Source organism: Strix aluco, chromosome 3 (assembly GCF_031877795.1).
Source record: "Strix aluco isolate bStrAlu1 chromosome 3, bStrAlu1.hap1, whole genome shotgun sequence".
NCBI lineage: Eukaryota > Metazoa > Chordata > Aves > Strigiformes > Strigidae > Strix > Strix aluco.
The window spans coordinates 73,625,365-73,648,692 of NC_133933.1; the positions used below are offsets into that span (position 1 = coordinate 73,625,365).

The 23,328-nt window shown below is 38.5% G+C and overlaps 1 protein-coding gene across 1 annotated transcript in view; it reads right to left on the reverse strand.

The window, feature by feature from the left end:
* The window catches only part of NKAIN2 (sodium/potassium transporting ATPase interacting 2), a 578,259-nt gene that overhangs the window by 24,254 nt on the left and 530,677 nt on the right, over nt 1-23,328 (reverse strand). Inside the window, exon 5 of the mRNA XM_074819203.1 lies at nt 2,046-2,106. Within this exon, the coding sequence (XP_074675304.1) occupies nt 2,046-2,106 (61 nt within the window). The remainder of the gene's footprint in view (nt 1-2,045; nt 2,107-23,328) is intronic.

A 23,328-nucleotide genomic window follows, 5' to 3' on the forward strand; every position in this document is an offset into this window, starting at 1 on the left:
CATCCGTAAGTGATACATTACTTCTCAGAGGAGCACGATAGGTGAATATGTTGCCAAAAGGGAAGGAAAAGGTGAAAAAACGTATCTAAATGGAAATGAAAGAATCTAAAATTAAACCTGAGCAGGGGGTATCTGTACGGACTGCAGCCCCTGACTGTCACAGCAAGCGTTTGGCAAATGTCAGAGTGGATGTCTGATCAGAGAGAGAACTAGAATTGTTCTTATTCTCTGCTACACGGAGCCTCTCCCTAGAAATTAAAGCTGCTTTAATTTTATGATACCTTGAGGGGCCAAATCCAATCTGAACATTATTACAGTGTTGGGACGACTCAGCCACAGAAGTTCCCTTTTTCTCTTTTTTTCCAGCCATGCTTTCAAACCTCACCAAAGGTGAAGTGGTGCCTGAGCTTGCGCTGGCTTCATTGTACTGGGTGGGGATTCACTCTGGTACCTCAGAGAGATGCTCACAGATGGGTAAGATGGGTAAGATGGCTCTTTGGCTGGAAGAGGAGGCCTGGCTGAGGTGTACTAACAAAGTAATAAAAGCCTCAAAATAGGCAAGACGATTGCAAGAAAAGGTTCAAAGCAGCATGACGATCTGTGGCTTCTGAACAACAGGGAGCTCCGTCCGCAGTGAACAGAAAACAATAACATATTGGCAGTGGCACTTTGCTGCCAGGAATGCTGCTTTACAGACCACGGGAGAAAGCTCTCAAACGTGCTCCGACTTCTGCCCTTGTTTGGTGAGCCAAGTCACAAGTCCCTTCCTTGTTTTTTACTTGCATCATGCATTAAAGCATTACAGAAGAGTGAAAAAAAGATTCAAGCCCTTAGAAGAGAGGGCAGAATAGTATTAAACAGGTTTTCATTTGGGGGGGCAAGGAATCACTCTCCTCCAGCTCTGTGGATAGTAAATACACTTAACGGAAAAGTAAGAGAAAATACATATGACTGGGTTCTTCCCTCAAAAAGCAAGACTTATTTGTGACGTACCCTTGCTCCACATGCCTATCCCAAACTCTTTTTACTTTTATGCCTTCCTTGCCTCCACAGAAACACAAAGACAACTGAAACGAGGATGGTTGGAAAGGCCTCTGAAATGTGGTTTGATTTCAGCACTAGATCTCCCCTTGACGGCTCACAGTGGCACTGTATTGCCAATAGATTATAGGGTTGCAGCTATTTTCTACACAGGAGAACACACAAAGGAACCCCCACCAGTCCTAGCAGTGCTCTCAATCAAATAAAACCCCTTTAGCTTCCTGTTGCAGAGCTCTCTCCAGGATTCATGTATATTTTATCAAAGTTACAGGCAGTTCTGATACTTGTTTCTAAAGTGCTTTAGTATGAATCCCAAGATATACTGAAATGCTGCAGTGGCCCTTTTTAAAAAATCAAGGTTAGAGTACAGAAAAAATGAAATGGCTTGATTCCATAGCATGTAATAAGAGCAAATTCTGCTCAACAGGCTTCCATTGATATAAATAAGCAGAAGAAACACAAATATGCATCTATATGAAATAATTTTGCTCCTTGTAATTGTACCCTGGGAGCAAAAGGAACAAAGAGGAGCAGCACAGTTTCACCTCATGTAAATGAAGGTCCTGCAATGATCTAAAGCTATTTTTTTGCCAGAAGTGCTTTTATAAGCCAACACACAAGTCAACACAGAAGAGCTATACCCTCAGTGATAACCAATTACTGTGAAGATAGTTAATAACAATCTAGGAAAAAATAAAAGCTTGTATTTACCAGTTGGGATTTTTGCATTTTTTTATTTTATGTCTTAAGTCAAGCTGTGAAGAAAAAAAATTACTATGATATTCTCAGAAGAAAAGAGTATATATATTTTTAAGCTGCATTTCACGACTCCTTTGTCTTTCAGGCATTTGCAAATTTTAGGTCAAGAAGGATGGACAGAAAGCATGTTCTGGCTACAGTATAATAAGGCATTTAGGTTGAAGTCAGCAAGAGCCAGCATAGTGGAGGGGTGATTAAAAAAAAAAAAGAATTAATTTTGTATGTAATAAAGCTTTAGTACTTACAGCTGTCCTCTTCTTCAGTAATACATTTCACCACATAACAGGCATAGATGAAGCCTGCCAGCTGAAACAAAATGTAATAGTGTTAGATGTAAGCAAATACAATAGAAAAACAAGAACTGGTTTTAGAAAAGCATCAACAGAAACAGAAATAACAAAATTCACCAGACTCTGATGAGGTAATGATAATTCTTCACAACAGTTTGGTAATTTTAGTTGGAAATAGTTAGGGGAATTTTTCATCTTTCTTAAAAAACACGCTCTTCAATAAAACTTCCAAAAATTGATCAAAAATTTTACATTACTGAATTGGCTTTTTTTAATGATTGAAAATCAGAAAACCAAGTGGGTGTTTAGATGGATGGACTTTTAGCCACTGAAAAAGTAAATATTTCTGTCAAAATTAGATTTGTTATCTAACAAAACTCAACCCTCTAGCAGAAGTCTGTTTTTTAGCAGAACCTTGCCAGCTAAACCTAGGACGAATTCAGTGCACTTGTAAAACAGGTTTATAGTGATATTTTATCACTTGAAATTGGGGCTGCAGATTAGTGGGACTTGTTCCCATACCTGCAGTAGCCCCCAGGCCTCAAGACATATCTAGCAGTTTGGATAGGTCTGGATGTGTTTACATTAGGGTCTCATGCTGCAACTGGCAAATTTGTAACTTGTTCCCTTCATTCCTCTCCTCAGAGCATGCCCAGAAGTGAATTTTAAACAGATGCCACAGTATTTAAAGACAATGAAAATCTGGAGGGTTTCTTGAGTACCATGGCAGATTGCTCATGTTACACTATCACCTGAAGAAATAGAAAAAGGGAATAAATGACCAATATCACATATGCCATGGGCCGAGTATCTGGTAGGTCTTCTGCTGTTCCCTTCACCAAGTTCTGTCATTACTGAGAAGTTACACCAGAATCAACAGAATAAACACTGAAGCAGTAACATGTGCCGCATGTTGCATGCTTTACACGGCTTCCCTTACATGTAGGTCTGGAGAGTTTTCTCTACTGATTGCCAACAAACCATTTTTCATACTTTAGCTCATCACTGAAGTCTGCATGGTAGGGCGTCAAAAGAATTCAGGTTGTTTGATCTCTGACTGAAAAGTCAGCCATGCTGTCGAAATGCGTTATTCTGTACAGGTCATCTGACAGAGATCTTTTCATGAGCCGCAAACCCAACGGTAGACTTTGGGAATTAGTTCTTTAGAAAGATAATAAAAATGCCTTAAGGCTCCAGTCAGGACTGAGTTCTCTGTGTGTGTGGTCCAAAAGCCATAATCTCCATTTGAGGGAGATGATGATCTTAATTTCAGACAAAGTAATCAGTGGGTCAGACAGTAAAAAGGGTGAAATCTGAGAAGACCATGTATTGTTATGAATGCTGGTTAGTGCGAATGGATTTTTTTTTCATTAACCTGAGGCACACCTACAATCACAGCAGTATTGTGGGTTCTTAGAGCCCTTGTACATGAAATGCCAACAAATCCATTCTGTTTCTTAGTACTTTTACACCTGAGGCAGTGACTGTACCTAATTTACTCCAGCTCTTACACAGATATTCCTGGCATTTCTGTCAGTTTTCTACATAGAAAGCTCTCCATGCCTACAAATGCTAGCTTCTAACATCTGTATGGGTGAGAGATGGCTAAATGGAAAAAAAAAAAGGCCAGTCCCAAGACTTTTCTGAAGAGATCAAGACTTGATTTGGAGATCACACTGCAGCCAGCATAGATGTTGTCTGCTAACGGCTTCAGATCCCGTTGGGAGCCCAGAAGCTGCATTACAACAGAACCAAATAATTACTTTTGTCATTTATTATAAGTCTGCCTTATAGTGCTTCTGGGAAGATTTTACACCAGAGAAGGATGATATATTCACCATTGGACACAAAGAACACACTGTACCAAGAACAGTGGCATTCAGCTAATATCAGCATTTCATCTCTGCTTTACTGGATCACGCTTTCCTTTGGTTTCTTGGCTTCAAGACAGAGGGCTAATTTGATCCACTGACTTATGCCCTGCATAACCCCATTGACTTCAGTGACATTACATGAGGTTTAATTCAGCAATGAATTAGGCCCAGAAAGGTTGTTCATAAATGATTCCCTTCTTGGATGTGAACCTTATCTTAATAGTCTCTCTGTTCTCTTTTTACAGACCATCAGATCCAAGATAGCTGAATAGTTGCATCTCTAGTAGGCTGCAATGGTACAGCTTTTCTTGTAATACAGTTCAATACTTTGCTAAAACACCACAAGTTCACATGTTATTAACTAAACTTCTCTCACAAAGCACAACGAACAAACTGTATCACAAACTGTGCTTACAACTGATCTTTTAATAGTATTCAGTTGCATCTCTTAAATGCCTAGGGAACTCCTTTGATATATAAGTAAATCCTACAGCATTTCATCAGATGAGCTTGCTGATTAAAAGAGTGCCTTAAAGTTAAAAATTGTTCTGTACTAATACAAATGGAAGTTTGTTTCCCATGAGATAATGAGAGTTCATAAAATAAACCTCCCCTTCTCCCACATTTATCCAACCATTTGCTTGGTACACATAATAATTTTGGTTTACTTTGAACATCACATTAGTTTTTTGTTTTTAATCTTTTTTTAACCAAGCAATTTATCAGTTCGGATCCAGTGATAGCTATTCAAGATTTATCTTCTAATTGCATCAGCAGCAGAGGGCACACACTCAGAGCTGGGGTTTAGAACAAAAAGTGGTAGTTTTTACTTTGAGGATTCTCAATGGCCTGAGCCTGTGGTGACTACAGAGACTTCTGGGACAGAGACTAGGAACATGCTTCCTTCCCAGTATATGAGGACTTCCTGTAGGAACTCATATATGCATGTAGCAGAAATTTCTTAGGGATCAGTCAGCTAAAATTGTTAATGAATTCCCACACAGATGAAGGGCCCTCACAAAATTTGTTAAAGTGCAAGATGCATTTTTTTGATGTTGTTTCTCTAAGAAAAACACACTGCAACATACCTATGTACAACACAAAATAGATTCCAAACAAAGCACTTAGCTGAATACACTCCTCCCCCTAGAAAAGAAGATGAGAGAAAAAAAACCCAACAAACCCAAATGACAAAGGTCATTTTCCTGGGAATATTCCCATATTCCTGGGAAGCCCTCAAACACAGCAGTGCTGAGTTCAGTATAAGAATTACACAGAGCAGAGTCTTCCTGATTCAGTATCTCAGAAAGATTTTTGCCTTATAAGAGAAGCAAGGGAATGAGTCCTCAGAGATAAAGAAGAGAAGGAGCCTGACTGTCTCAGAAAAACAATTTAAAACTAGGAATGCTAGATTTGTTGCTTTGCATCCCCTTTTGTTTGTTTGTTTGTTTTTAAATTAACCGAGATTTCTTTTATAAACCATGTACTGATAGAAAGAAATAGGTGCAATGAACAGGAAATCAGTTCTGGATCCCAGACGCATCCAGATTAGGTGTCTACATCTATCCCATTCACATTTTAATGTGGGCTTCCAGAGGAGAAGGAACCATTAACAACATGCCTGCTCATTTACACATATAATGATTTATACGTATAGTGATCAGTGAATGCATGTTTTTATGAATGTCATTTTCTGCAGCTTGAAAAAAATTGCTCTTTAAAACTTTCCCTGATATGTCCATATGAGAGTATAAATGAACACTGCTTTTTCTAAAAATGGCACATTACCCATCCCTGCACCAGCTAGGGTGTTAGTCCGATGACAGCTGATGACCATTTTTATATAGAATGATCTCAAACATTTATTACTTTTTTTTAAGGTTTTTTTAATCTATAAACACCTTGATAAAACCATCATTCCTTCTGCCAAGGAAAAAATGAAGACAAGAAAAAGGCTAAAATAAATCAACAATATAACAACAGTACTGAAGGTTTGGCAATGAGATTAATTACAGAATTAAGTTAATGCATCTTATCGCCTTATTATAGCCATATAAGGTAAACAAAAAAGTAGACAGAATATTCCCTACCAAATCATCAGTGTCCTGTTACACTGCTAGAGAGCCTTAGCAATCCTGAGTTTTCTGTGAGTGTACTTCCAGACTTGCTCAAAATATCAAGTGCTGTGATCAAACTTAATCAGAATCCGTATTGATCAGAATCCTGTCTTGCCATTTTTTTCTCACTTCTTTTATGGAGATGAATGTTTTCATACACTGCAAATAGCACCAGATTTTGCAAAAAGGCTATTATATGAAAACCCATCATTCCTGGTCAAGGTCCGCACCTTTCCCTCTTTTAAAGAAATATCTATATAGATAATTATTAGGAGTTATCTTTATTAAGCTGGCCACTTGAAACAAAAGAATGACAGCAAGGAAGAAACAAAAACTAAAAGTGGGCAAGATCTCTGTGGGATTAAGGTGATGAGGAGAAGGGTCAAGATGAAGATGAATGAATTATGGGTTATGGAAATAGTACATGGCCTTGGCTTCACTGAATGAGTGTGTTTTATTCTATAACTGGACTTTGTCAAAAGAAATGTACTTTAGACTTAAAAACCACAAAACCATTGTGTTTTCCTATGGAGAGATGTTACAATATCTTCTGAAACAGCTGAGGCCTGTGTATTTACTTTTCATTATTAAGTTTTTGCAGGATTCTACAAATACTGTACTGATTCTAGAATACAGGTTTTAAGACCTTAGCAAAAAATAGGCTAGTTCAAGCAATAACAGCATAGAATTACATGGAGGTTAATTTTGGCCCTGGGAACTTTATATTGCGAAGCTGTGATGTTATGTGCCTACCCATGTGCAGTTTAGTCATATTTCTTAAGCTTACAGGGGGATGCACATATAAAACCTTTGTAATGCTGTGCATTTAAGGAACAGTGTTTCTTTAAAATGGATTTTTGGAGGCTGGATATATATATACATTATGAGCAACTTAAGAACTGGAGAATTACTATCTAGAAAGCTTCCAGTGTATTGATTCACAGAAAAATCATACTCATTATTTAGCAGAAAAGGTGAGACAGAGACCTTTCTCTCAATATCTGTAGAATTAAGTCAGTGTCATGGGGATTCTAAAGCTGCCCCCTGCAAAAACCCTTTCAAGCATGATTTCACTGCCTGCAGCAGTGCCGCATCAGTGAGTGAACATCATTGCTAGCGTTTAATATAAAACTCAAGCTATGTTCCATGGAAACTACTCTGTTGAGGTACGCTTTTATTTGTGCTTACATTTAACATTATGAGAACTCTGTCATTCCTCCAAGTTTAACTATCTTTCATCATAAAAGGAGCACTGGAAAACTATTGACATCAGGCCAGATTCCTGATGGGGAACGTAGACTGCGTGGTCTTGCAATCATTTTTCTTCTACATAATTAACTATTATGTGTTGTCTGGAAATAATAATTCATTAGTATGACCAAGTAGCTTTATTCTGTGCAATAAAATAATTATTAAAGAAAGGCAATGTTAAATTGCCATGTCCACAATAATAACTAGTGGGCAATCATTAAATTTAAAACCAAACCAAACCAAACCCATAATTTCTCAGTCTATGTAGTTGTCAAATTCTTTTTCTTTCCTCGCTTAATCTGAAAGCTGTTCCAGAGGTTTTTGGATTTTTTTTTTTTTTTTTCAGCAGGCACAGTAGAAGCATGAATCATAAATACAGATAAATCCAGACACATTGGAAAATAGAAGTGTGATAAAAATTGCATTTATTTCACCTAGTGCATTGTAATCTTTTTTATATCAGCTGTCTAAAAGGTGCTTAGCATAAAGTCTTTCTTTATTTCTCAGTGGACTATTCAATTTTCTGGAGATTTCCTTTTTGTGTAAGTATTGAAGATCACCATAAAGACCTGCTAGAATGCTTTTGTTTGAAATGCTGCTGGGAGCTTGTGAGTGGTTCTGTCTTGTTCAGGGCAGCCATTCCCTTAGCGTCTTCCCTGGCAAGCTTTTTCACCTGATGAATTGAAGAGACCACAGGGGCACTGAAAATCACAGCATTGTGCCTTGTCAGATAAGAGCTGTGCAAACCTTTAACAACAGTAGAAAGCAAGAGATACTTACCTGTTTTGAAGCTGTATTACAGACACTCGGCTTGACCCAAATTTCCTGAAAGTTTAGTGAGACATTTCTGCAAATCTGACCTAAAACTTTCTACAAATCTTCCCTCTTCCTAGGTATTTCAGTGTGATTTATGCTTTTGATAACCACATGATATTTGGTGCTTTTCCATGATTTCATCTCACAGCTAAAGAGTAAGATGTCCTTTTTCCTGCTTCAGACATCAAAGACAGCCCAAAATACAGGGGCTACCAGCTTGTATGAGATGGAACTAGGGATGGTTTATTGCCAACCTCTGTGTTAACTGAACTGCGGAGCATCTTGTAGATTCAGGCTTGGTGCTGAACTTTACATTCCTGCTCCCACAGGCGAAATGCCCCAGATGGGACTCTGTTGGATTCCCTCAGGAGACTGAAGCAGGCATATCTCAAGGGGCAGAGGGGAAGCCACAGCAGACTGACCTGTGTTGATCCCCAGATCACAGCTTAGAGCAATGACAGGGCTGGGAAGCCAGGAGGAAATTCTCCACCGGCTGCATTCAGCGGGTACTGGGTGCCCCTCAAGTGTGCATTGCTCAGTGCAAGCTGAAGGCATTACTGCTGAAAAAAACCCCCAAACTGTTAAAAACTAGAGAACTTTGAATTTTCTCTTTTCTGCTTTTGTGGAATTGTCTCCATTTTACCTTTTCTCACTTAATTAGGTTAAAGGATATATTTGGTTACATATTTCACTAATTCCATCCAGATGAGTCTGTAGGAAATCCTGAAAATGGAAAAGTCTATTGCTCTGCTTCCTCTCACGGCATAGCTCTGAAACTCAACTTGTCGCTGTTAGAACAGAGCTCTGATGGTACAGGGGTCAACAGTGTGCAGTGACTACTGTTCACATCAAAGGGATTTAGCCATTAGAGCTGTGTAGATTGGGAAAAATCTTCCCCTTTATTTTTAAAACAAGGCCAGCTGTCTCTATCCACTCGGCAACAGCAAAACAACAGAACAAAGAATGAAGTTGAAACAAAAAAACTAAAGAAAAAGGCTTTAAAATACATATAATTCTGGTCATTCTGCTAATAATAGGAATGGATTATTAAAGCAAAACTGAATATGTGTCTGTATGTGGGCTTTGCTCTGAAAGTTTTATAGCAAGAAAACTTCTATGGAAAAAACCTTTGGACCTTTTTCCCCTCTTGTCTTCTGGGAATGCTTTGGAATGGTTTAATCATCTGGCTTTGGTATCTGACTGCCTTTGGCAGCAGTGGCTTTTCTTATCATTATGTCTAACTGTGTGTCACCTTTTCTAGACAGCCATAGGATTAGGATAAGAAAAATTGGTTCTCTATGCTGCAGATCTAACAAAGCCACAGACCGCACACAACCCACCAAATGAATGCCTAGCATTTTAAACTGAACTGAATTAAAAGAAACAGTTGATTATCAATGCTATTCACTCTTATGAGGGGCAGTAGGATTAAAAAAAAAAATGTATCTGAAGTTTGTGCAGATTGTATAGGGGGAAATATTTTGGTGGTACAAGAAAACTCAAATTCCTGACAAATAAACACATATGAGCGTTTCTGTTCCGTGAAAACCTATCCCTCCATGTTGAGGCACCCTTATGGCAAGTGAACCTCAATGATGTGAGTGTCAACACTGGGCTCTTGGATCTGGGAAACAGAAGGATTCAGAAGAGACTGAGTAGAGGATGAGAAAGGGAGTAATATGTTGTTGTGCCTGCCAGTTTCTCAGGATTGTGGCCAACCATGAAAACTGTGTAGAGTAAAATTTCAGAAGGGAAACGCAGGTAATTTGCTCTTCTCCATCATTACATATTAGATTAAGTTAGAGCAATGTTGTCACATAAATCGCAAGAGCCAGAACATTTCATCAGAAGTGAGAGAGACTTTCAAGTAGTGACTGACTCTTTCCCTGTGATGCTATTTATTTTCTGTGTGATAAATTGCTGTTTATTTGAAGGCTCTGATGGTGGTTGTAGGGTCAGGAAGATTCATGTTACATGACAGTTTTGGCACTACACTGGCTTCATGGTGGTGGTCATGGTGTAACAGTCTAATAATGCTCTGATCAAAGTGCTCCTATGATGGCTGGTGATGGCCATGTTGACAAAGCAGATTGGTGTACGATATGCAAAAGGTACAGCTCAGCTGAAGCAGCTCTTCAGCAACCAGAAGGGTGAGGTTCATTACTTTAGCTTACCAAAAGAAAACCAAGTAAGACATTCATAGGAAATGCTCTAGATGTTGTGATCTAGATGAATAGGGCCTGAAGTGATAAAACCTGAACATTGGTTGATTGTTAAAATACAATAATAGTAATTCAGAAACCCAGTGGGAATTTTGGGCTAACAGCAGAGGAATAGAGAGATCTCTTTAACGGCACCATCAATAACAGGACTGCCATGAAGGTGACTAACTCAGGGGGAGGGTTTGCCTGTGCTCTCTGGCTGTCTGTGCCTGTGCACAAGATGGGAACGTGGGATATCTGACAGGATAGCCTCTCTCTCTGGCAATGCATGTAAGGAAGATGAGGAAGAATGAACTTATCTTAACCAAATAGTTCCCTCAAGCCTCATGCTCTGGAGTAAGGAAGGAGAGGTATCTCAGTGAAAACACAAAGTAGTCTGCATGGGGTGCTCCACATCATTGCATCTCCCTAGGATCTTGCAAATGCATTGCTTAGCACAAATATTTTGCTCTAGATGCACAATATAACAGCATCAAGTGTCAGGGGGGTTTCAAGGTCAATAAAACCTCTTCCTGTGGCATCTAATGTTTAATGTAACTGAACTCAGCTCATGTTTCAATGCTATTTTCCCTCTCAGCACTAGCTTACTGCAGGCTTTTTCCACCTTTGTAATCTATAATAAAAGCTATGTTTCAGTGCTACCTTTTTTATTCAGCAAAATCAGCTAAGCAGGCTTCAAAAAGCAAATGCCAAAATGCTTTGTGAAACATTTCCTGCAAAAGGAGAACCGTTGGAGAGTTTAAAAGAATATAACACCATTCAGCCTAGGCTGCTACGAAGAGAGATTACCCTCTAGTGCCTCCAAGTGGAAGGGCAGTTTAGATTCCATGGCCAAAGGCACCTTCTTTCCCCTTGCAGGGGGATCACTCCCTTATTTATTCAGCATGAAAAATAGTGATCTCCTTGGCCCGGATGGAAATAGCTTGATGGCAAAGGTCCCAGTCACTGCTTGGGGTGGCAGAATATGTATGAATAAATCCTGCACTATGTGTGACAAAAAACCCTTGATTGTTTTAGCTGAAGATTCCAGTAACATCATATCGCATGAGGCATTTGGGTGGAATGACGAATTATAAAGAGAGAACATTCTCGGAAAGGCCATGTCCTTAGAATCTGTGCCTCATTGCAGAGAGTTAAGTGGATGAGTTATATCTGACAGTTTATGAACCTTGTTAATATAATGCAGTACCTGGGAATGTGCCAGCCATGGTGATCAAGGAAGTCTAAATTAGACCTCTGCCATCAACAGACATCAGATGCCCATTTAAAACTAAATGTTTCATCTGAACCAGGCATGTTTCTCATTATCCTCTAAAGCAGTGCTCATCAGCTTGAAGCTCTGAAGCCCTGTGTGGCTCTCAGTAGCCAGCACGCATCTCTTCCCTAGGACTCAGTAAGAGGCTATTTAACATGCTGATGCAGAAGCTGTTCTGGTAGGAAGAGCACAAGCAACAGCAGTACTTTGACATGTTAGTCTTCATGAAAAAGGTGGGGTTTGTGGGTTTTTTGACCCACATGTGGTGAAGACTGCAGCTCTGTCACCTGTTCCAGGCACAGGTCACTCAGGGCAAGCCATCCAGTGGCAGATTGGGATGCCTTGGCCCCTGCAGGAGAGGTGAGGGGAAGCTTCTGCACTAGCAGAGAAGGACAATCTCCATCCAGCCTCCACAATGGCAATGGACTTCATGAAGTGAAAGAAAAGGCCATAAAGCCCTTTTCCTTCTGCTCTGGCATACACAGTAGCCACCATGCTGGTACAGCGGCTGTGTTCCTTCTTTGTCCCTGAAAATGCTCTGCCTTTCCCTTTGGCTCCAGAAGCTCTCACTCCTGTGATGCAGAGTCACAGTATTCCCTAACATGAGCTTCAAAACAGCACAATCAAGTTTTGGGGTTTGTTTCTGGTTTTTTGTTTGTTTGTTTGTGTTTTTTGTTTGTGTTTTTGTTTGTGGTTTTTTTTTTTTCCCCTTTGTTTTCTTACAAAATCTGTAAAATTGAGATAATAGTGCCTGTTTCACCAGGGCACTGTAAGTTTCCAGTCATCATTATGACTTTTGGATTGAGATTTTGGCTGGAAAGCATGAAAAGTGCTACAGCTATGTATTCTATTCTACATTGTTATTAATCCATTATATTAGAGTACTGTGCGAAGAATAACAGCAATGTGTTAATGCTTTACTTTTAATATTGTTTATATTTAATTTTTATATTCCAACTGTTGATAGTGTCATTTTTTTGTAATTCTCAGACTCAGCTCTGGCAGAGAATAGATCTTTGGTAGATAGAGATTTGGTGTTATTGACTTGAACAGTGCACCAAGTCTGGAAAATGAAAGATAATGTTATGTCCTACTGAGGGTCAGAGAAGAAATGATTCTTAGCAGTTTAGTTCTCCTACATCTCCAGTTCATTGCCAGAATTGAGAAGTATGACCTTATTTCATCTGGTTGTATTGCCTTGGCAGAATAAAGGGCAGGGAGGATAATTTAATTGGCAAGACATGAGAGAATGCAATACGACACTGCAATGAGGTCCAACTCAGCCATCTTTGAAGACAGCTGAGCTGTGCAGCTGCATAGCAACAATAAACATAGTGTAAAGCCAATACATGTCATATTTAATGAGATTTTTTTCCCCTGGTTTCTTATATATCCACAGTAAGTGGATAAAGTTCTACTGATATCTTTAAATGTTAATGAAAGAGGTATAAGAGTTTTCGGGAAGGTGTGCATAGTGTTGAGATAGACTTCTCAAAAGAAGAAACAAAAAATTCTGTTGTTGCAGGTCAGTTCTAATCATGTTTCCATCTGGGAATATTTTAATCTGGAATATTTTCTATGATTTAGCCTGTTTTCAAATATTCAGATACATGATGTTAGTCAGCAGCAAACAAAGTTTTACCTACTAGAAAGCAACAGAATAATCTTCCAAAAGAGGATGAAAAACATTAATTGCAGTATAATACACTGGGGAACTGCTTGGAGAAAAATGAAACAGTACCTGAAAGCATAAAGTGTGTTGTCAAAGGGGAAAGAAGAGTTGACAGCTCAGATGGAAAAAGAGACCAGGTGCTCAGGTGCACACAGGCATGCCGACATGCCCTCCATTTTTCACTGGTGCCCTAATGGTAGAGTATATTATGTAATGTGAATAAGAGAATACTGGGAATTAGGAGATATGTCCATACTGTCTAACAGCTGTCTGTTACATCTCCTTTAATCATGGACACCTTAAATCATCTACTGACATACAAGAGACACTACAGTTTATGTAGTTTGGTGGAGCATGAAGACATCCTGTTTCATCAAAACTTATGGGTTAGGAAGTTCAGTTAGTTATTTGGAATGATTATGCCATTATCAGGTCAATAGCTAGGGAATGACAACATTATTGAGCTAGGATATTTATTTCTGAAACCATCCCGCTTTACAGAGTAGACAAAACTAGGGGTCTTCACCAACCAGTTATTCTCAGCATCCTCATACTTCCTTGTGCCATTGAGTATGTCATATCTGGAGCACCATGGATCATCATGCCTTTTTGCATAATTTGTGAAGTTAACAAATCAAAACTAAAAAAAAAAATACAACCCAAAATTTACCTTAATCATTTGAAATACAACATATCCATCAAATATCATTCTTAAATACCTTGTCATTGCCAGGTAATTATGAAAATCACTCTCTGTTAGGAGGAATGAAGACACAATCTGACAAACAGTTGTTGAAGCTGTGTGGAAAAACCTAACTCTGAGCTAGCGAACAGCCCTTACCAGCTACTTTGGACTTCTGCCTTCCACAGTGACAATGTGCCAGAGATGATAATTGAAGCAAAAATATATATGTCCTGCTGTTACAAATCACTGTGAAAGGTGATTACTCCTATAGGCCATATATTTGCAGGAAACTAGCAATCCATTTTACCAAATTTTGCTCTGTGATTTAGACAAAAAGTTTAGCAAGTTCTTCCACACTTATACTTACATAAGAGAAAAAAATTGAGCAGTGGACAAATATTTTATATAAAGTAAACCTGACATAGAAGATCCATTTTTAAATTGACCAAGGGATTTAGGAGCTCATTGATGACATTTAGGTGGAGAAATGTGTAAATGAGTTTTGAAAGTGGGATTTGAGAGCTTTTGACAAAATTTTATCTTTTATAAACATCATATCAATTTAGGCATCTATTTTATCCTATTTGTTATCACTGAATGTAAAGTGATAGTTGTATTTTGTCCACACAGTGAAACTCAAGAAAATTTCAATTGAATCATAACATTTCTTGATAATCTTGGATAATCTGGTGAATAGATCCTGGAACCCTTCACTATGGAGGAAAACAATTATCTTTTAATAACTCCATCACTATTATGCTTTATTACTTTGTTAACTGCCATGCATATCACTGGGAAGGTTATTGTAATTCTGAAGATATGCATTAATATATTGTTTGATCTAAGATTTAAAATAAACCACCTTATCTTTGTGAAGGTTCTTCTTGTTACAGATGAGCTACACTTTCATAAACTCATAGATTTGATTGTTTTTTCATGTTTAGTGCTCAAGAAGACACATAGTTCTTGGAAAATGTCTAACACAGTATTAGTGGGCAATAAATCACCAATCTGCAGTAACACAAGTCTGCAGCATGAACATGGAAACGTACAAGGTATAACACATTAGGTATGCAAGTCCAGTGGTAGGCTAGAGACATTGCAGAATAAATTTAGCGTTATTGAAAATGGAGAAATAGCAGAAAGAGTCTGAAAAAAAACAATATTTTATGCCAGGACAAATGAAACAGAATCCAAACTTTCAGTGAACAGGGACTGGAGTGGCAGCAGGCCTTATTAGATATAAAAAGTACAATTTGCAAGGTTTGACATATGAATGTGCTACCCAGATAAAATAGATCCTTTGCTTGGATATCTACAAACCAGAGTTGACACAGGTCCAATAAGCAGGTCTCTGTTTCCCAAAGAACTGAAGGAGATCAAATACATTATTAATACTGAAGAAATAGGTTAAAATTAAAGTTGAAAATGCCAACAGACTTCACACCAAAAACTCATTAGGGCAGAAACATCCCAGTTCCAAAAGTGATACAGCTTGTGTGTCTAAATGATCAGTTTGGCTAAGGTGATATAACCTGGTGGTCTTGGTCCCTTCACTTGAATGACTGGGGACCTGATTGGGACAAGCACAGATCCTGCTTAGCACCTCTGCCCAGATTTTTTTTTTTTTTTTTTTGCTGTGGAAACCAAGGTATCAGAAAGGAGGACATAAGTGTGTGCTTATGTCTGATCTCAGTCTGGACTTGTGAGAATGGAGATCTTTCTTTCACAGACTTCACAGTCCTTTGTTCACCTTTTCAGAGGCCTGCTGTTTCCCTGCAATGAAAGCAACAATTTTGCAGAGGCAGGTGGCTGCTTATGTGTCCAGAAAGCCTGAGTGCTCACATGTTTCTCATGAAAAGTCTGAAAAATCGCCACTAAAGGCATAATTCCACAAGGTGTTAGACTTCATGCTTAATATATGCTTGATTTGCTTGCTTCTGAATTTCATTCTGGTCTTCAGCATGCAGCAATCTACCCATGAAGGAAGACTTTATAAAACTGGGCAGCACACAGATTTGAACCCCTACTGGTATTCAGAGAGAGATGTTAATTGTATGATTCATGAAGATATCTGTTTTATCTGGAGGATGGCATCTAGCACAAAAGCCTGCTTTGGGATCCTTTTGTTCCTCATTCTGATCATTCTGTCAAGCCATCTTATTCAACTTCAACACAGAATCTGGATAATGATTCCCCATCCATCTGATTTGAATCTGGCAGAGTCACCCTAACACTCTTCTGTTCTTTTGGAGACATCCTTCCAAATTCCTTTTAGCCTTCTTTTTAGGTCATTACATTTCTGTACCAAATATGAAGGTCCTGATGATGGCATATTTTTTTCTTCTTTCTTATATCAATTTACTCCATCCTGATGTCTTATTGAGCCCAGTAAGTAGTGCAGTTGTCTTCATTGTCCTTGCTGCTGCCTCAGTCAGGCAGAGTCTTTCACTACTGAGGTTCTTCCCTGATAACAATATGTTTTTCAATCAATTTAGGGTCATGATTTTCATCTTTCATATGCACCCTTTTGCAAGTTTTCATTATCTATGGATTCTTCCCACTGATATTGTTTCCAACAGATGTTATCATGGGGAGGTTCTATATTCTAATATATCTTTTGTCTTCCGTATTTCAACTACTCTATTTCCTGCTTTCAAGCAGCAAAAATCCTGGTGATATAGTTTCAATTAATCATCTATCTATTGAATTCTTGTGCTCTTTCCATCAACTCAATTTTTCACACGTGGAAAGATGTAATGTAGATACAAATATATTGTAATGTTAAATTAGTAGCAGCATTTACAGCTAACCTTAATGTAACATGTTTGAATGTAATGACTGTGGCATGCATACTAACTTTGAAATACTTTCCAGTTACACCATCTTTGTCATGAATTATACACTTTTCCAAAAACAACAAGGTAATGTCAAGGCAAGCCTTGTGCTTAGTGAGGGATTAACGGAATACCAATGCACTGATGTTTCTTTTAAGAGCCAAGTATTCTTGCTTGTTTCTTCACTCTTTGTGACACAGGGGAATGGTCATGATAGAAATATCAGACCTCAGTTTTGCCCTCAAGTTTCACTTACTCAGCAATGTTCTAGCAGCTTTGAAATTTTCACCTCCAGAATCATGAGCATAATTGACAACAATTATAATTATCTTCCTTTTTTCTCCATGAATGTGAAAACAAATGGTGTCTAGCTTTCCTGTGTAGTCACTGGTGAGAGACAGGAACCTATAGAGTAAACAAATCTTCCCACCTATTTTAGGCATCTATGTTATCTAAATTAGGTTGAGATGGATCTCTCTAGAAATGTCTTGGTTTTTTCCATGACTGGGAAAGAAGTCCCATTGCTGTCTAGTTTGGCTAGATACTAGCTTTTAGATGACTGAAGCTTGGTGATTTGAGGTTAATCCTACTCTAGCAGAACAAAGAAGGAGGTTGAGAGTTTCTATATGTCTACAAGAATCTTAAAAATCAACTGAATTTAGAATAAGTAAAGACAAGAAAGACTTCAGCTCAATCTGGACCTTGTTATTCCAAGTACAAGTAATAAAGTGTTTGAACACAAAAGCAGGAAAGCCTGGCTCACAGATGGGGTGCCTGTGGAGTAGTGACTCCAGACCTGTGGTTCATAGTGCATAATTATCTCAATGTGGATTCCCAGTTTAACACAGCAGTTAAACAGATCGTGTGGTCTGTGGTTTTTTAAATGGGAACTCTGAGTCTAAACAAGGATGTTACATTTTGTCTGTGCTTAACAGTGGTACCACTCATACTAGTTTTCAAAATATTTCACTACGTCCACACCCCAGAAAGGATTTTGAAAAATGGAGAAGGTGCAGAGAAGAACTGTGAGAATGATTAGGGGACTAGGAGTAGGAGATTAAGCATGTTAGCTATGCAAAAGAGATTAAATTTAATCACAAATCATAAGAACAGGAAGTAAAATGTTGCTAATGACAGGATGATACAGTTTTTCAGATACATGTATTGTAAGCATCTGGACCAAAAGCTAGAAACTTAGACAAATTAAAGGTAAATTTTAGTAAGAATTTAGGTGGACTTTCCATCATGGGAAATTTTAAGATCAAGAATAAACGTATTTTTAACTGTAGTTCAGGCAGGAATTAATTCAGGGAATCTCTGTGCCCTGCGTATATGTTATGTAGGAGGTCAAACTAGGTAATCGCAGTATTTTCTTCTGGCTTCATCATTTTCAACTTTAATATGGTGCATGCAATGTTGGCATGCAACAGTTTTAGTGCGTAGTAGTATTTGTGAAAGAAATTAATTCCACACATGGGGAAAAATGAGCACTTTGCTTTAGTGGAAGAATATCAGAGAAACTTGTAGTGAGAGTAAAGTATTTGCAATTAGTATCTAGCTCACTCAGGTACAGCGGAGTACAATTACCTTCAACTGTATTATGATTTCTTTTACTGTTTTCTTCTTGAGTAAATTAACTTCAATTTGCACATTCAGTAATAAGTAGCATGGTGCATATTACACCACTATTACTACACCTAATTCAATAGATATGTAATTTACATTGCTATTTATATAAGTGCTGAATTAAATCCAAAGAATCCCAGGAGAGGAGTAACCAGCTTATTCCAAACCTCAGTTTAATATTTAATATAGAAATATGGGGAAGGAAGGCACACCTCAAAAACTTCAATTCTTATGTCAGGAATTGCATCTGAATCGCCAGAAAGGAAGAAAGTAATATCTTAACGTATACCCCCAAAACAAAATGCAGAGGATTTAAAGAAGGTACAGAGCACCTGGGAATAGGGCAAAGAGAAAAGAGTGAGGGACCATGTCACCTTGACTCTTTCTTTTACTTCTTCCTTTTTAATTTTTCATTTTTTATGGAGCATAATATTTCTGACTTCTCTATTCTACAGAGGGATGTGGATTAGTATGAAATGTGCAGAGGGACAAAGTTTCAAAATAAGCATTGTACCACTGGCAGGAGGTTGCCTGAGGCAAACACAGCTCCTCTCCACCGATCACCTTATAACCACAGTGCCAGACGTTTGCTCTTATGAAATGATCAGGTGCAGGGACTGAAGGCTATGAGTACACCAGGGCAACACACCACTGGTGGAGCCCTCCCTCATCAGCAAGTAGTCTTCATGAAAGGTATTAAAAGAAGTGAACTGTAGAGCCAGCAATGACAAGAAGTTGTACAGTGACATAAATCAAGTGTCTTGTGGAATAGGGCCACACTAATGAGGCAGAGGCACCGTGCTGCCTAAAGGACTGGAAATACTTTATCTTCATAAAACAGAGTACGTTCTTGGGACCTGGGTAATTAATGATGCAGGGAAAGATACTCTGGCTATGACTATGTTGTTGAATAGGAAAGGGCCAAGGGCCAATCTCTGGCTTCAAGGCCAAATTGTGTAGACTAATCGTTGCCTGCACCACTGTGGCGCAGCTCCAGCTAGAGCACAGGGGCTGTGCAGCACTCAGCTGAGACTCCTATGAGTCCTACGCGGTGAGACTTACAGCTCTGAAGCAATGCCATCTTCTCTGAGTTTTTTTTCAGTTCGAAGTATCTGAAATAATGAGGGCTGTGTCACAGCCCAACAGAGTGAGGTTTTGCCTTCTAATATACTGTTGCTGTACTGTAAAACGGCTGTGTCATATCATACCCATCCAAGTTTTTCTCATAGTGAAGGTAGAAAAGCAGAGGAGAGACAGCATAAAATATTCTTGTTTGATATTGATGTCTATGTTGAGATGTTCCCTTGATTTTGTCTTTTTACCTCTGCAAACTACTCCTGGATGCAAAACTGAGGATTGTGTCATGTCTCTTGGATGTAACAGAAGGGTATGAGGGGGTGCTTGAGGGTTTGAAACATCTGGGGATAACACTAGGAAACTGCATAAGCTTGAAGGAGCTAAACATGGTGCTGTCTTATCCATCCTGCCTTTTGGGAAAGGTCTCTGAAAGGAACTATCTCCAGAAGCGTGTGCATGTACTGCCATAGAAATTGCTTGTGGGAGTACTCAAAACAGACTCAGGGCATAAGCTAAAAAATAAGTAAAGTAATTTATCAGGAGTCCAGTGCTTGAGCGAGCTCTCTGTCCCTCTCTTATTATGAGCACAGATATACCCTTTGAGGACACTCACTTTTTGAGCCTTTCAACATCTATGATCCAAAGGGTTGCCAACATACTTGAAACATATATTGTTTGTGTGATGATTTATTATTATTATTGTTATTATGTAAATCTCCATGCTTACAGTAGTATTTACTTCCCACAGACAGCCTTGCTGAGATTAATGGTCTCCTGAATATTAATACGAACCAGTGCAAGTTATTGCTGCACAACTGGAACCAGTCAGACAGATGAAGAGCCTAGTTTCTCTTCAAATTTTTCCACTGACCACATTTAAGATCCTCCTTGCATCTGTGTGGGGATGTACCCCCTCTCTTGGTTGGAAGTTAGGCCTGCAGCATTTGCATTCACCTTACTCTGTGAGCTGTTCACTCATTTGTATGGTGCATAAAATAGAGAGTGCTCTTTATAAATCGTAGTGTTTCCTCCACTTCTTTTTTCCAGGGATGCTAAGACTTCCTTTCAGACATCCCTTCCCTTCCTCCCCCTGGCACCTTTCAATAGGGGATGGAAAAATGGAAAAGTACTTGCGAAGTATTTGCTGTTTTAAAATATTTCTCTGCAAAAGGGTGTGTGTGTGTGTGTGTGTGTGCGCGCGCGTGCATAGGAGTATGTGCACATGTATGAGGGAGAGGGAGGAGAGATTTTGGTGCAGAGAGACAGGATGTACTTGTTGCTCCACTCTCCCTGCTGCTTACAGTTCAGTGAGTTTCTACATACAGGGAATGTATTTTCCTCTTCAGACTAGCTGTGGTGAAAAATATGTTATGGGAAACACAGCCTGACAGCATCCAGTCATCACTCTTTAAAGGCTGTGATATCATGGCACACCAACATTGAGCATTAATGTAATCTAGGCTTTATGTCCAGCTTTAGTTTAATAACTAATTAAGTAAATATTAAAACACAGGGTCAAGGAAAGCTCAATGTAGACACTAGCATAAAAAAAGATTGTTTTCTGCTGTGTCTGTTTAACCTTTCTGTCCTCACTATGAGAAAAATGTAAATGGATGTGACAGGCATTTTATGGCAGTGAAAGAGTGCACTAGCAGAAATCAGAACACACAAAATAATATAGCAACTTCTTGAGCCATTTTTGAGATCTAGATTAAATACAATAAAACCTGCCCAGTAGCATGTAGCACCATGTGTCCAGCTCTTCATCAGAATTGATGAATCTGAACTGTCTTTCCCACATATACCTTCAAACCAATAAAAATAAATAATTCCAATGATTTTATTTTTTTCCCTCCACATAAGCCAAGGAATTTACAACGAGGTTATAGCAGAGTAGCAGGTAACTTATTGTCTCCCTTTTCAAGTGGGGAACGGGAGATATAGTGAGATGAAGTGATTCACCAGGAGGTCACTGTGTCCTCATACCCTGAGCAGAATTTAAGAACACATGCTCTAATCCTGACTCGGAGGCTGAATTTCTGTGTCATTTCAGGTACAAATAAAACTTCTCTATCAGCAAAAGTGGAACTCATTAGTACCGGGCTCTCAGACAGTATTTAATTCATCAGATCTGAAGGAAAAGAAGGTCTTCTTAAGGGAAACTTGGAATATTTTAGAAATGCTTTGGCAGTCGAGCCTGTTATTTGGCTAAAAGTTTTCTACCACACATGCGCACAAATGAATTTGCAGCAGCTCTTTCTCATTCAGGTATGAGCTCTGTATGCTCACCATTACCTGTGGTTTTACCAGTTTGGACACAGTTCTGCCAATAGCATCATATGGCTAAGGCCTCTGTCATCACAACCCCTATGCACTATGTATTCACTGTATTCTATACCAGGCTTTTTCAGAAAAAAATAGAAACAAAAAAGCAACTTGCTTTTCCGGCCTTTTAACAACTGCCTTTTTACAGTCTCCATTCTTTCCACATTCTGATATTTTTTCTTGATAAATCTTTTATCTCACAGGCATCTCTTCCTCATTTCTACTCCTGCTTTTACAGTCTTTATATTAGGCCTATGCACTAAAAGGAAAGCATTTTAAAAACACTTGACTTATTTTTAAAACACCTACACAGCAGTCTGCACACAAAAATTTTTCTTTCACCTTATCTCAAAACATCACAAGTTTTTTTCCTAGCAGTCTTGCATGTTTTGGTTTCTTCCTTATTTTGTGCTAAGCTGTTCTTTGATAAGGTTCAGCTGGGGAAGTTCATTTCTCTCAGGACCCAATCAGGTTTTTACATCAATTAGGCTAATTGACAGAAGGCTTAACACATTTCTTAATTATGACTGCAAATATGTTCTTGGAAAAAACCCCAAAGCACAGTAGTAAAAAAAAAAAAAAAAAAGAGACAAACCTCTTTTCTAGTAAAATAATTTGGGAGATATTTTAAAGGTAAAACACCAGGAAGGAAGTTTACTACTGGATGGCTATCTCACCATGGCTGAAACTGCTCTCAGCTAGAAAGTCTATGCCACACCAAAATGATCAGTCTATGCCTGATAGTGAAAATGTAAATAATCATAGAGTAGGAGAGAGAGTATAGATGTATATAAAGGACATATGTGAAGACAGAAAATACATAACTAGCCACCAAACTACCAAAAAACTCTAAAACAAAACAAAGTTTCCAATTCTGGAAAGACCTACTGGATTTTTTCCTGATTTTGTAACAGGACATCTGAATTTGTGCTTATTCACTTAGCTGTATTAATATTTTTTTAACTTAGGTTAAACCCAGTTAAGCTAAACCTCATAACTCAGTTACGCATCAAGCTTAAGAAACAGTTTACATTACATTATTCTACTGTAGGTTAAACTATAATTCTTTATCTTCTGTTTCAGATTCTAGTCTTTTGTATTAATAGAAATGATAGGGTACTTCTGAAATGTAAAGAACTGCTCTTTATTGATCTTTCTGTTTCCATGTTTGTCATTCTTCTTCTGTTTCCCTGTGCTCTGTGTGATGGTGCAGGAAGGCAACAGAAAAAGCCAGTTCAATACTCTTCAGAATAACCTACAGTCATAAAATATTTTCAGAAGAGGAACCCCTGAGGGAGATATTTAACCTCAGTCTTTGCTGGTGTTTCTGAACATCTGGCCACCCTACTTGACAAACATGCTAACAATGTTGGGGTTTTTTGAATGTCTGTTATGCACAAAACCCAAACAAACAGTTTAGTGAATAAAAGTCCTTAGGGATGAAACATTTAAAGCAGTACAGAGGAGTTATATACATAAAT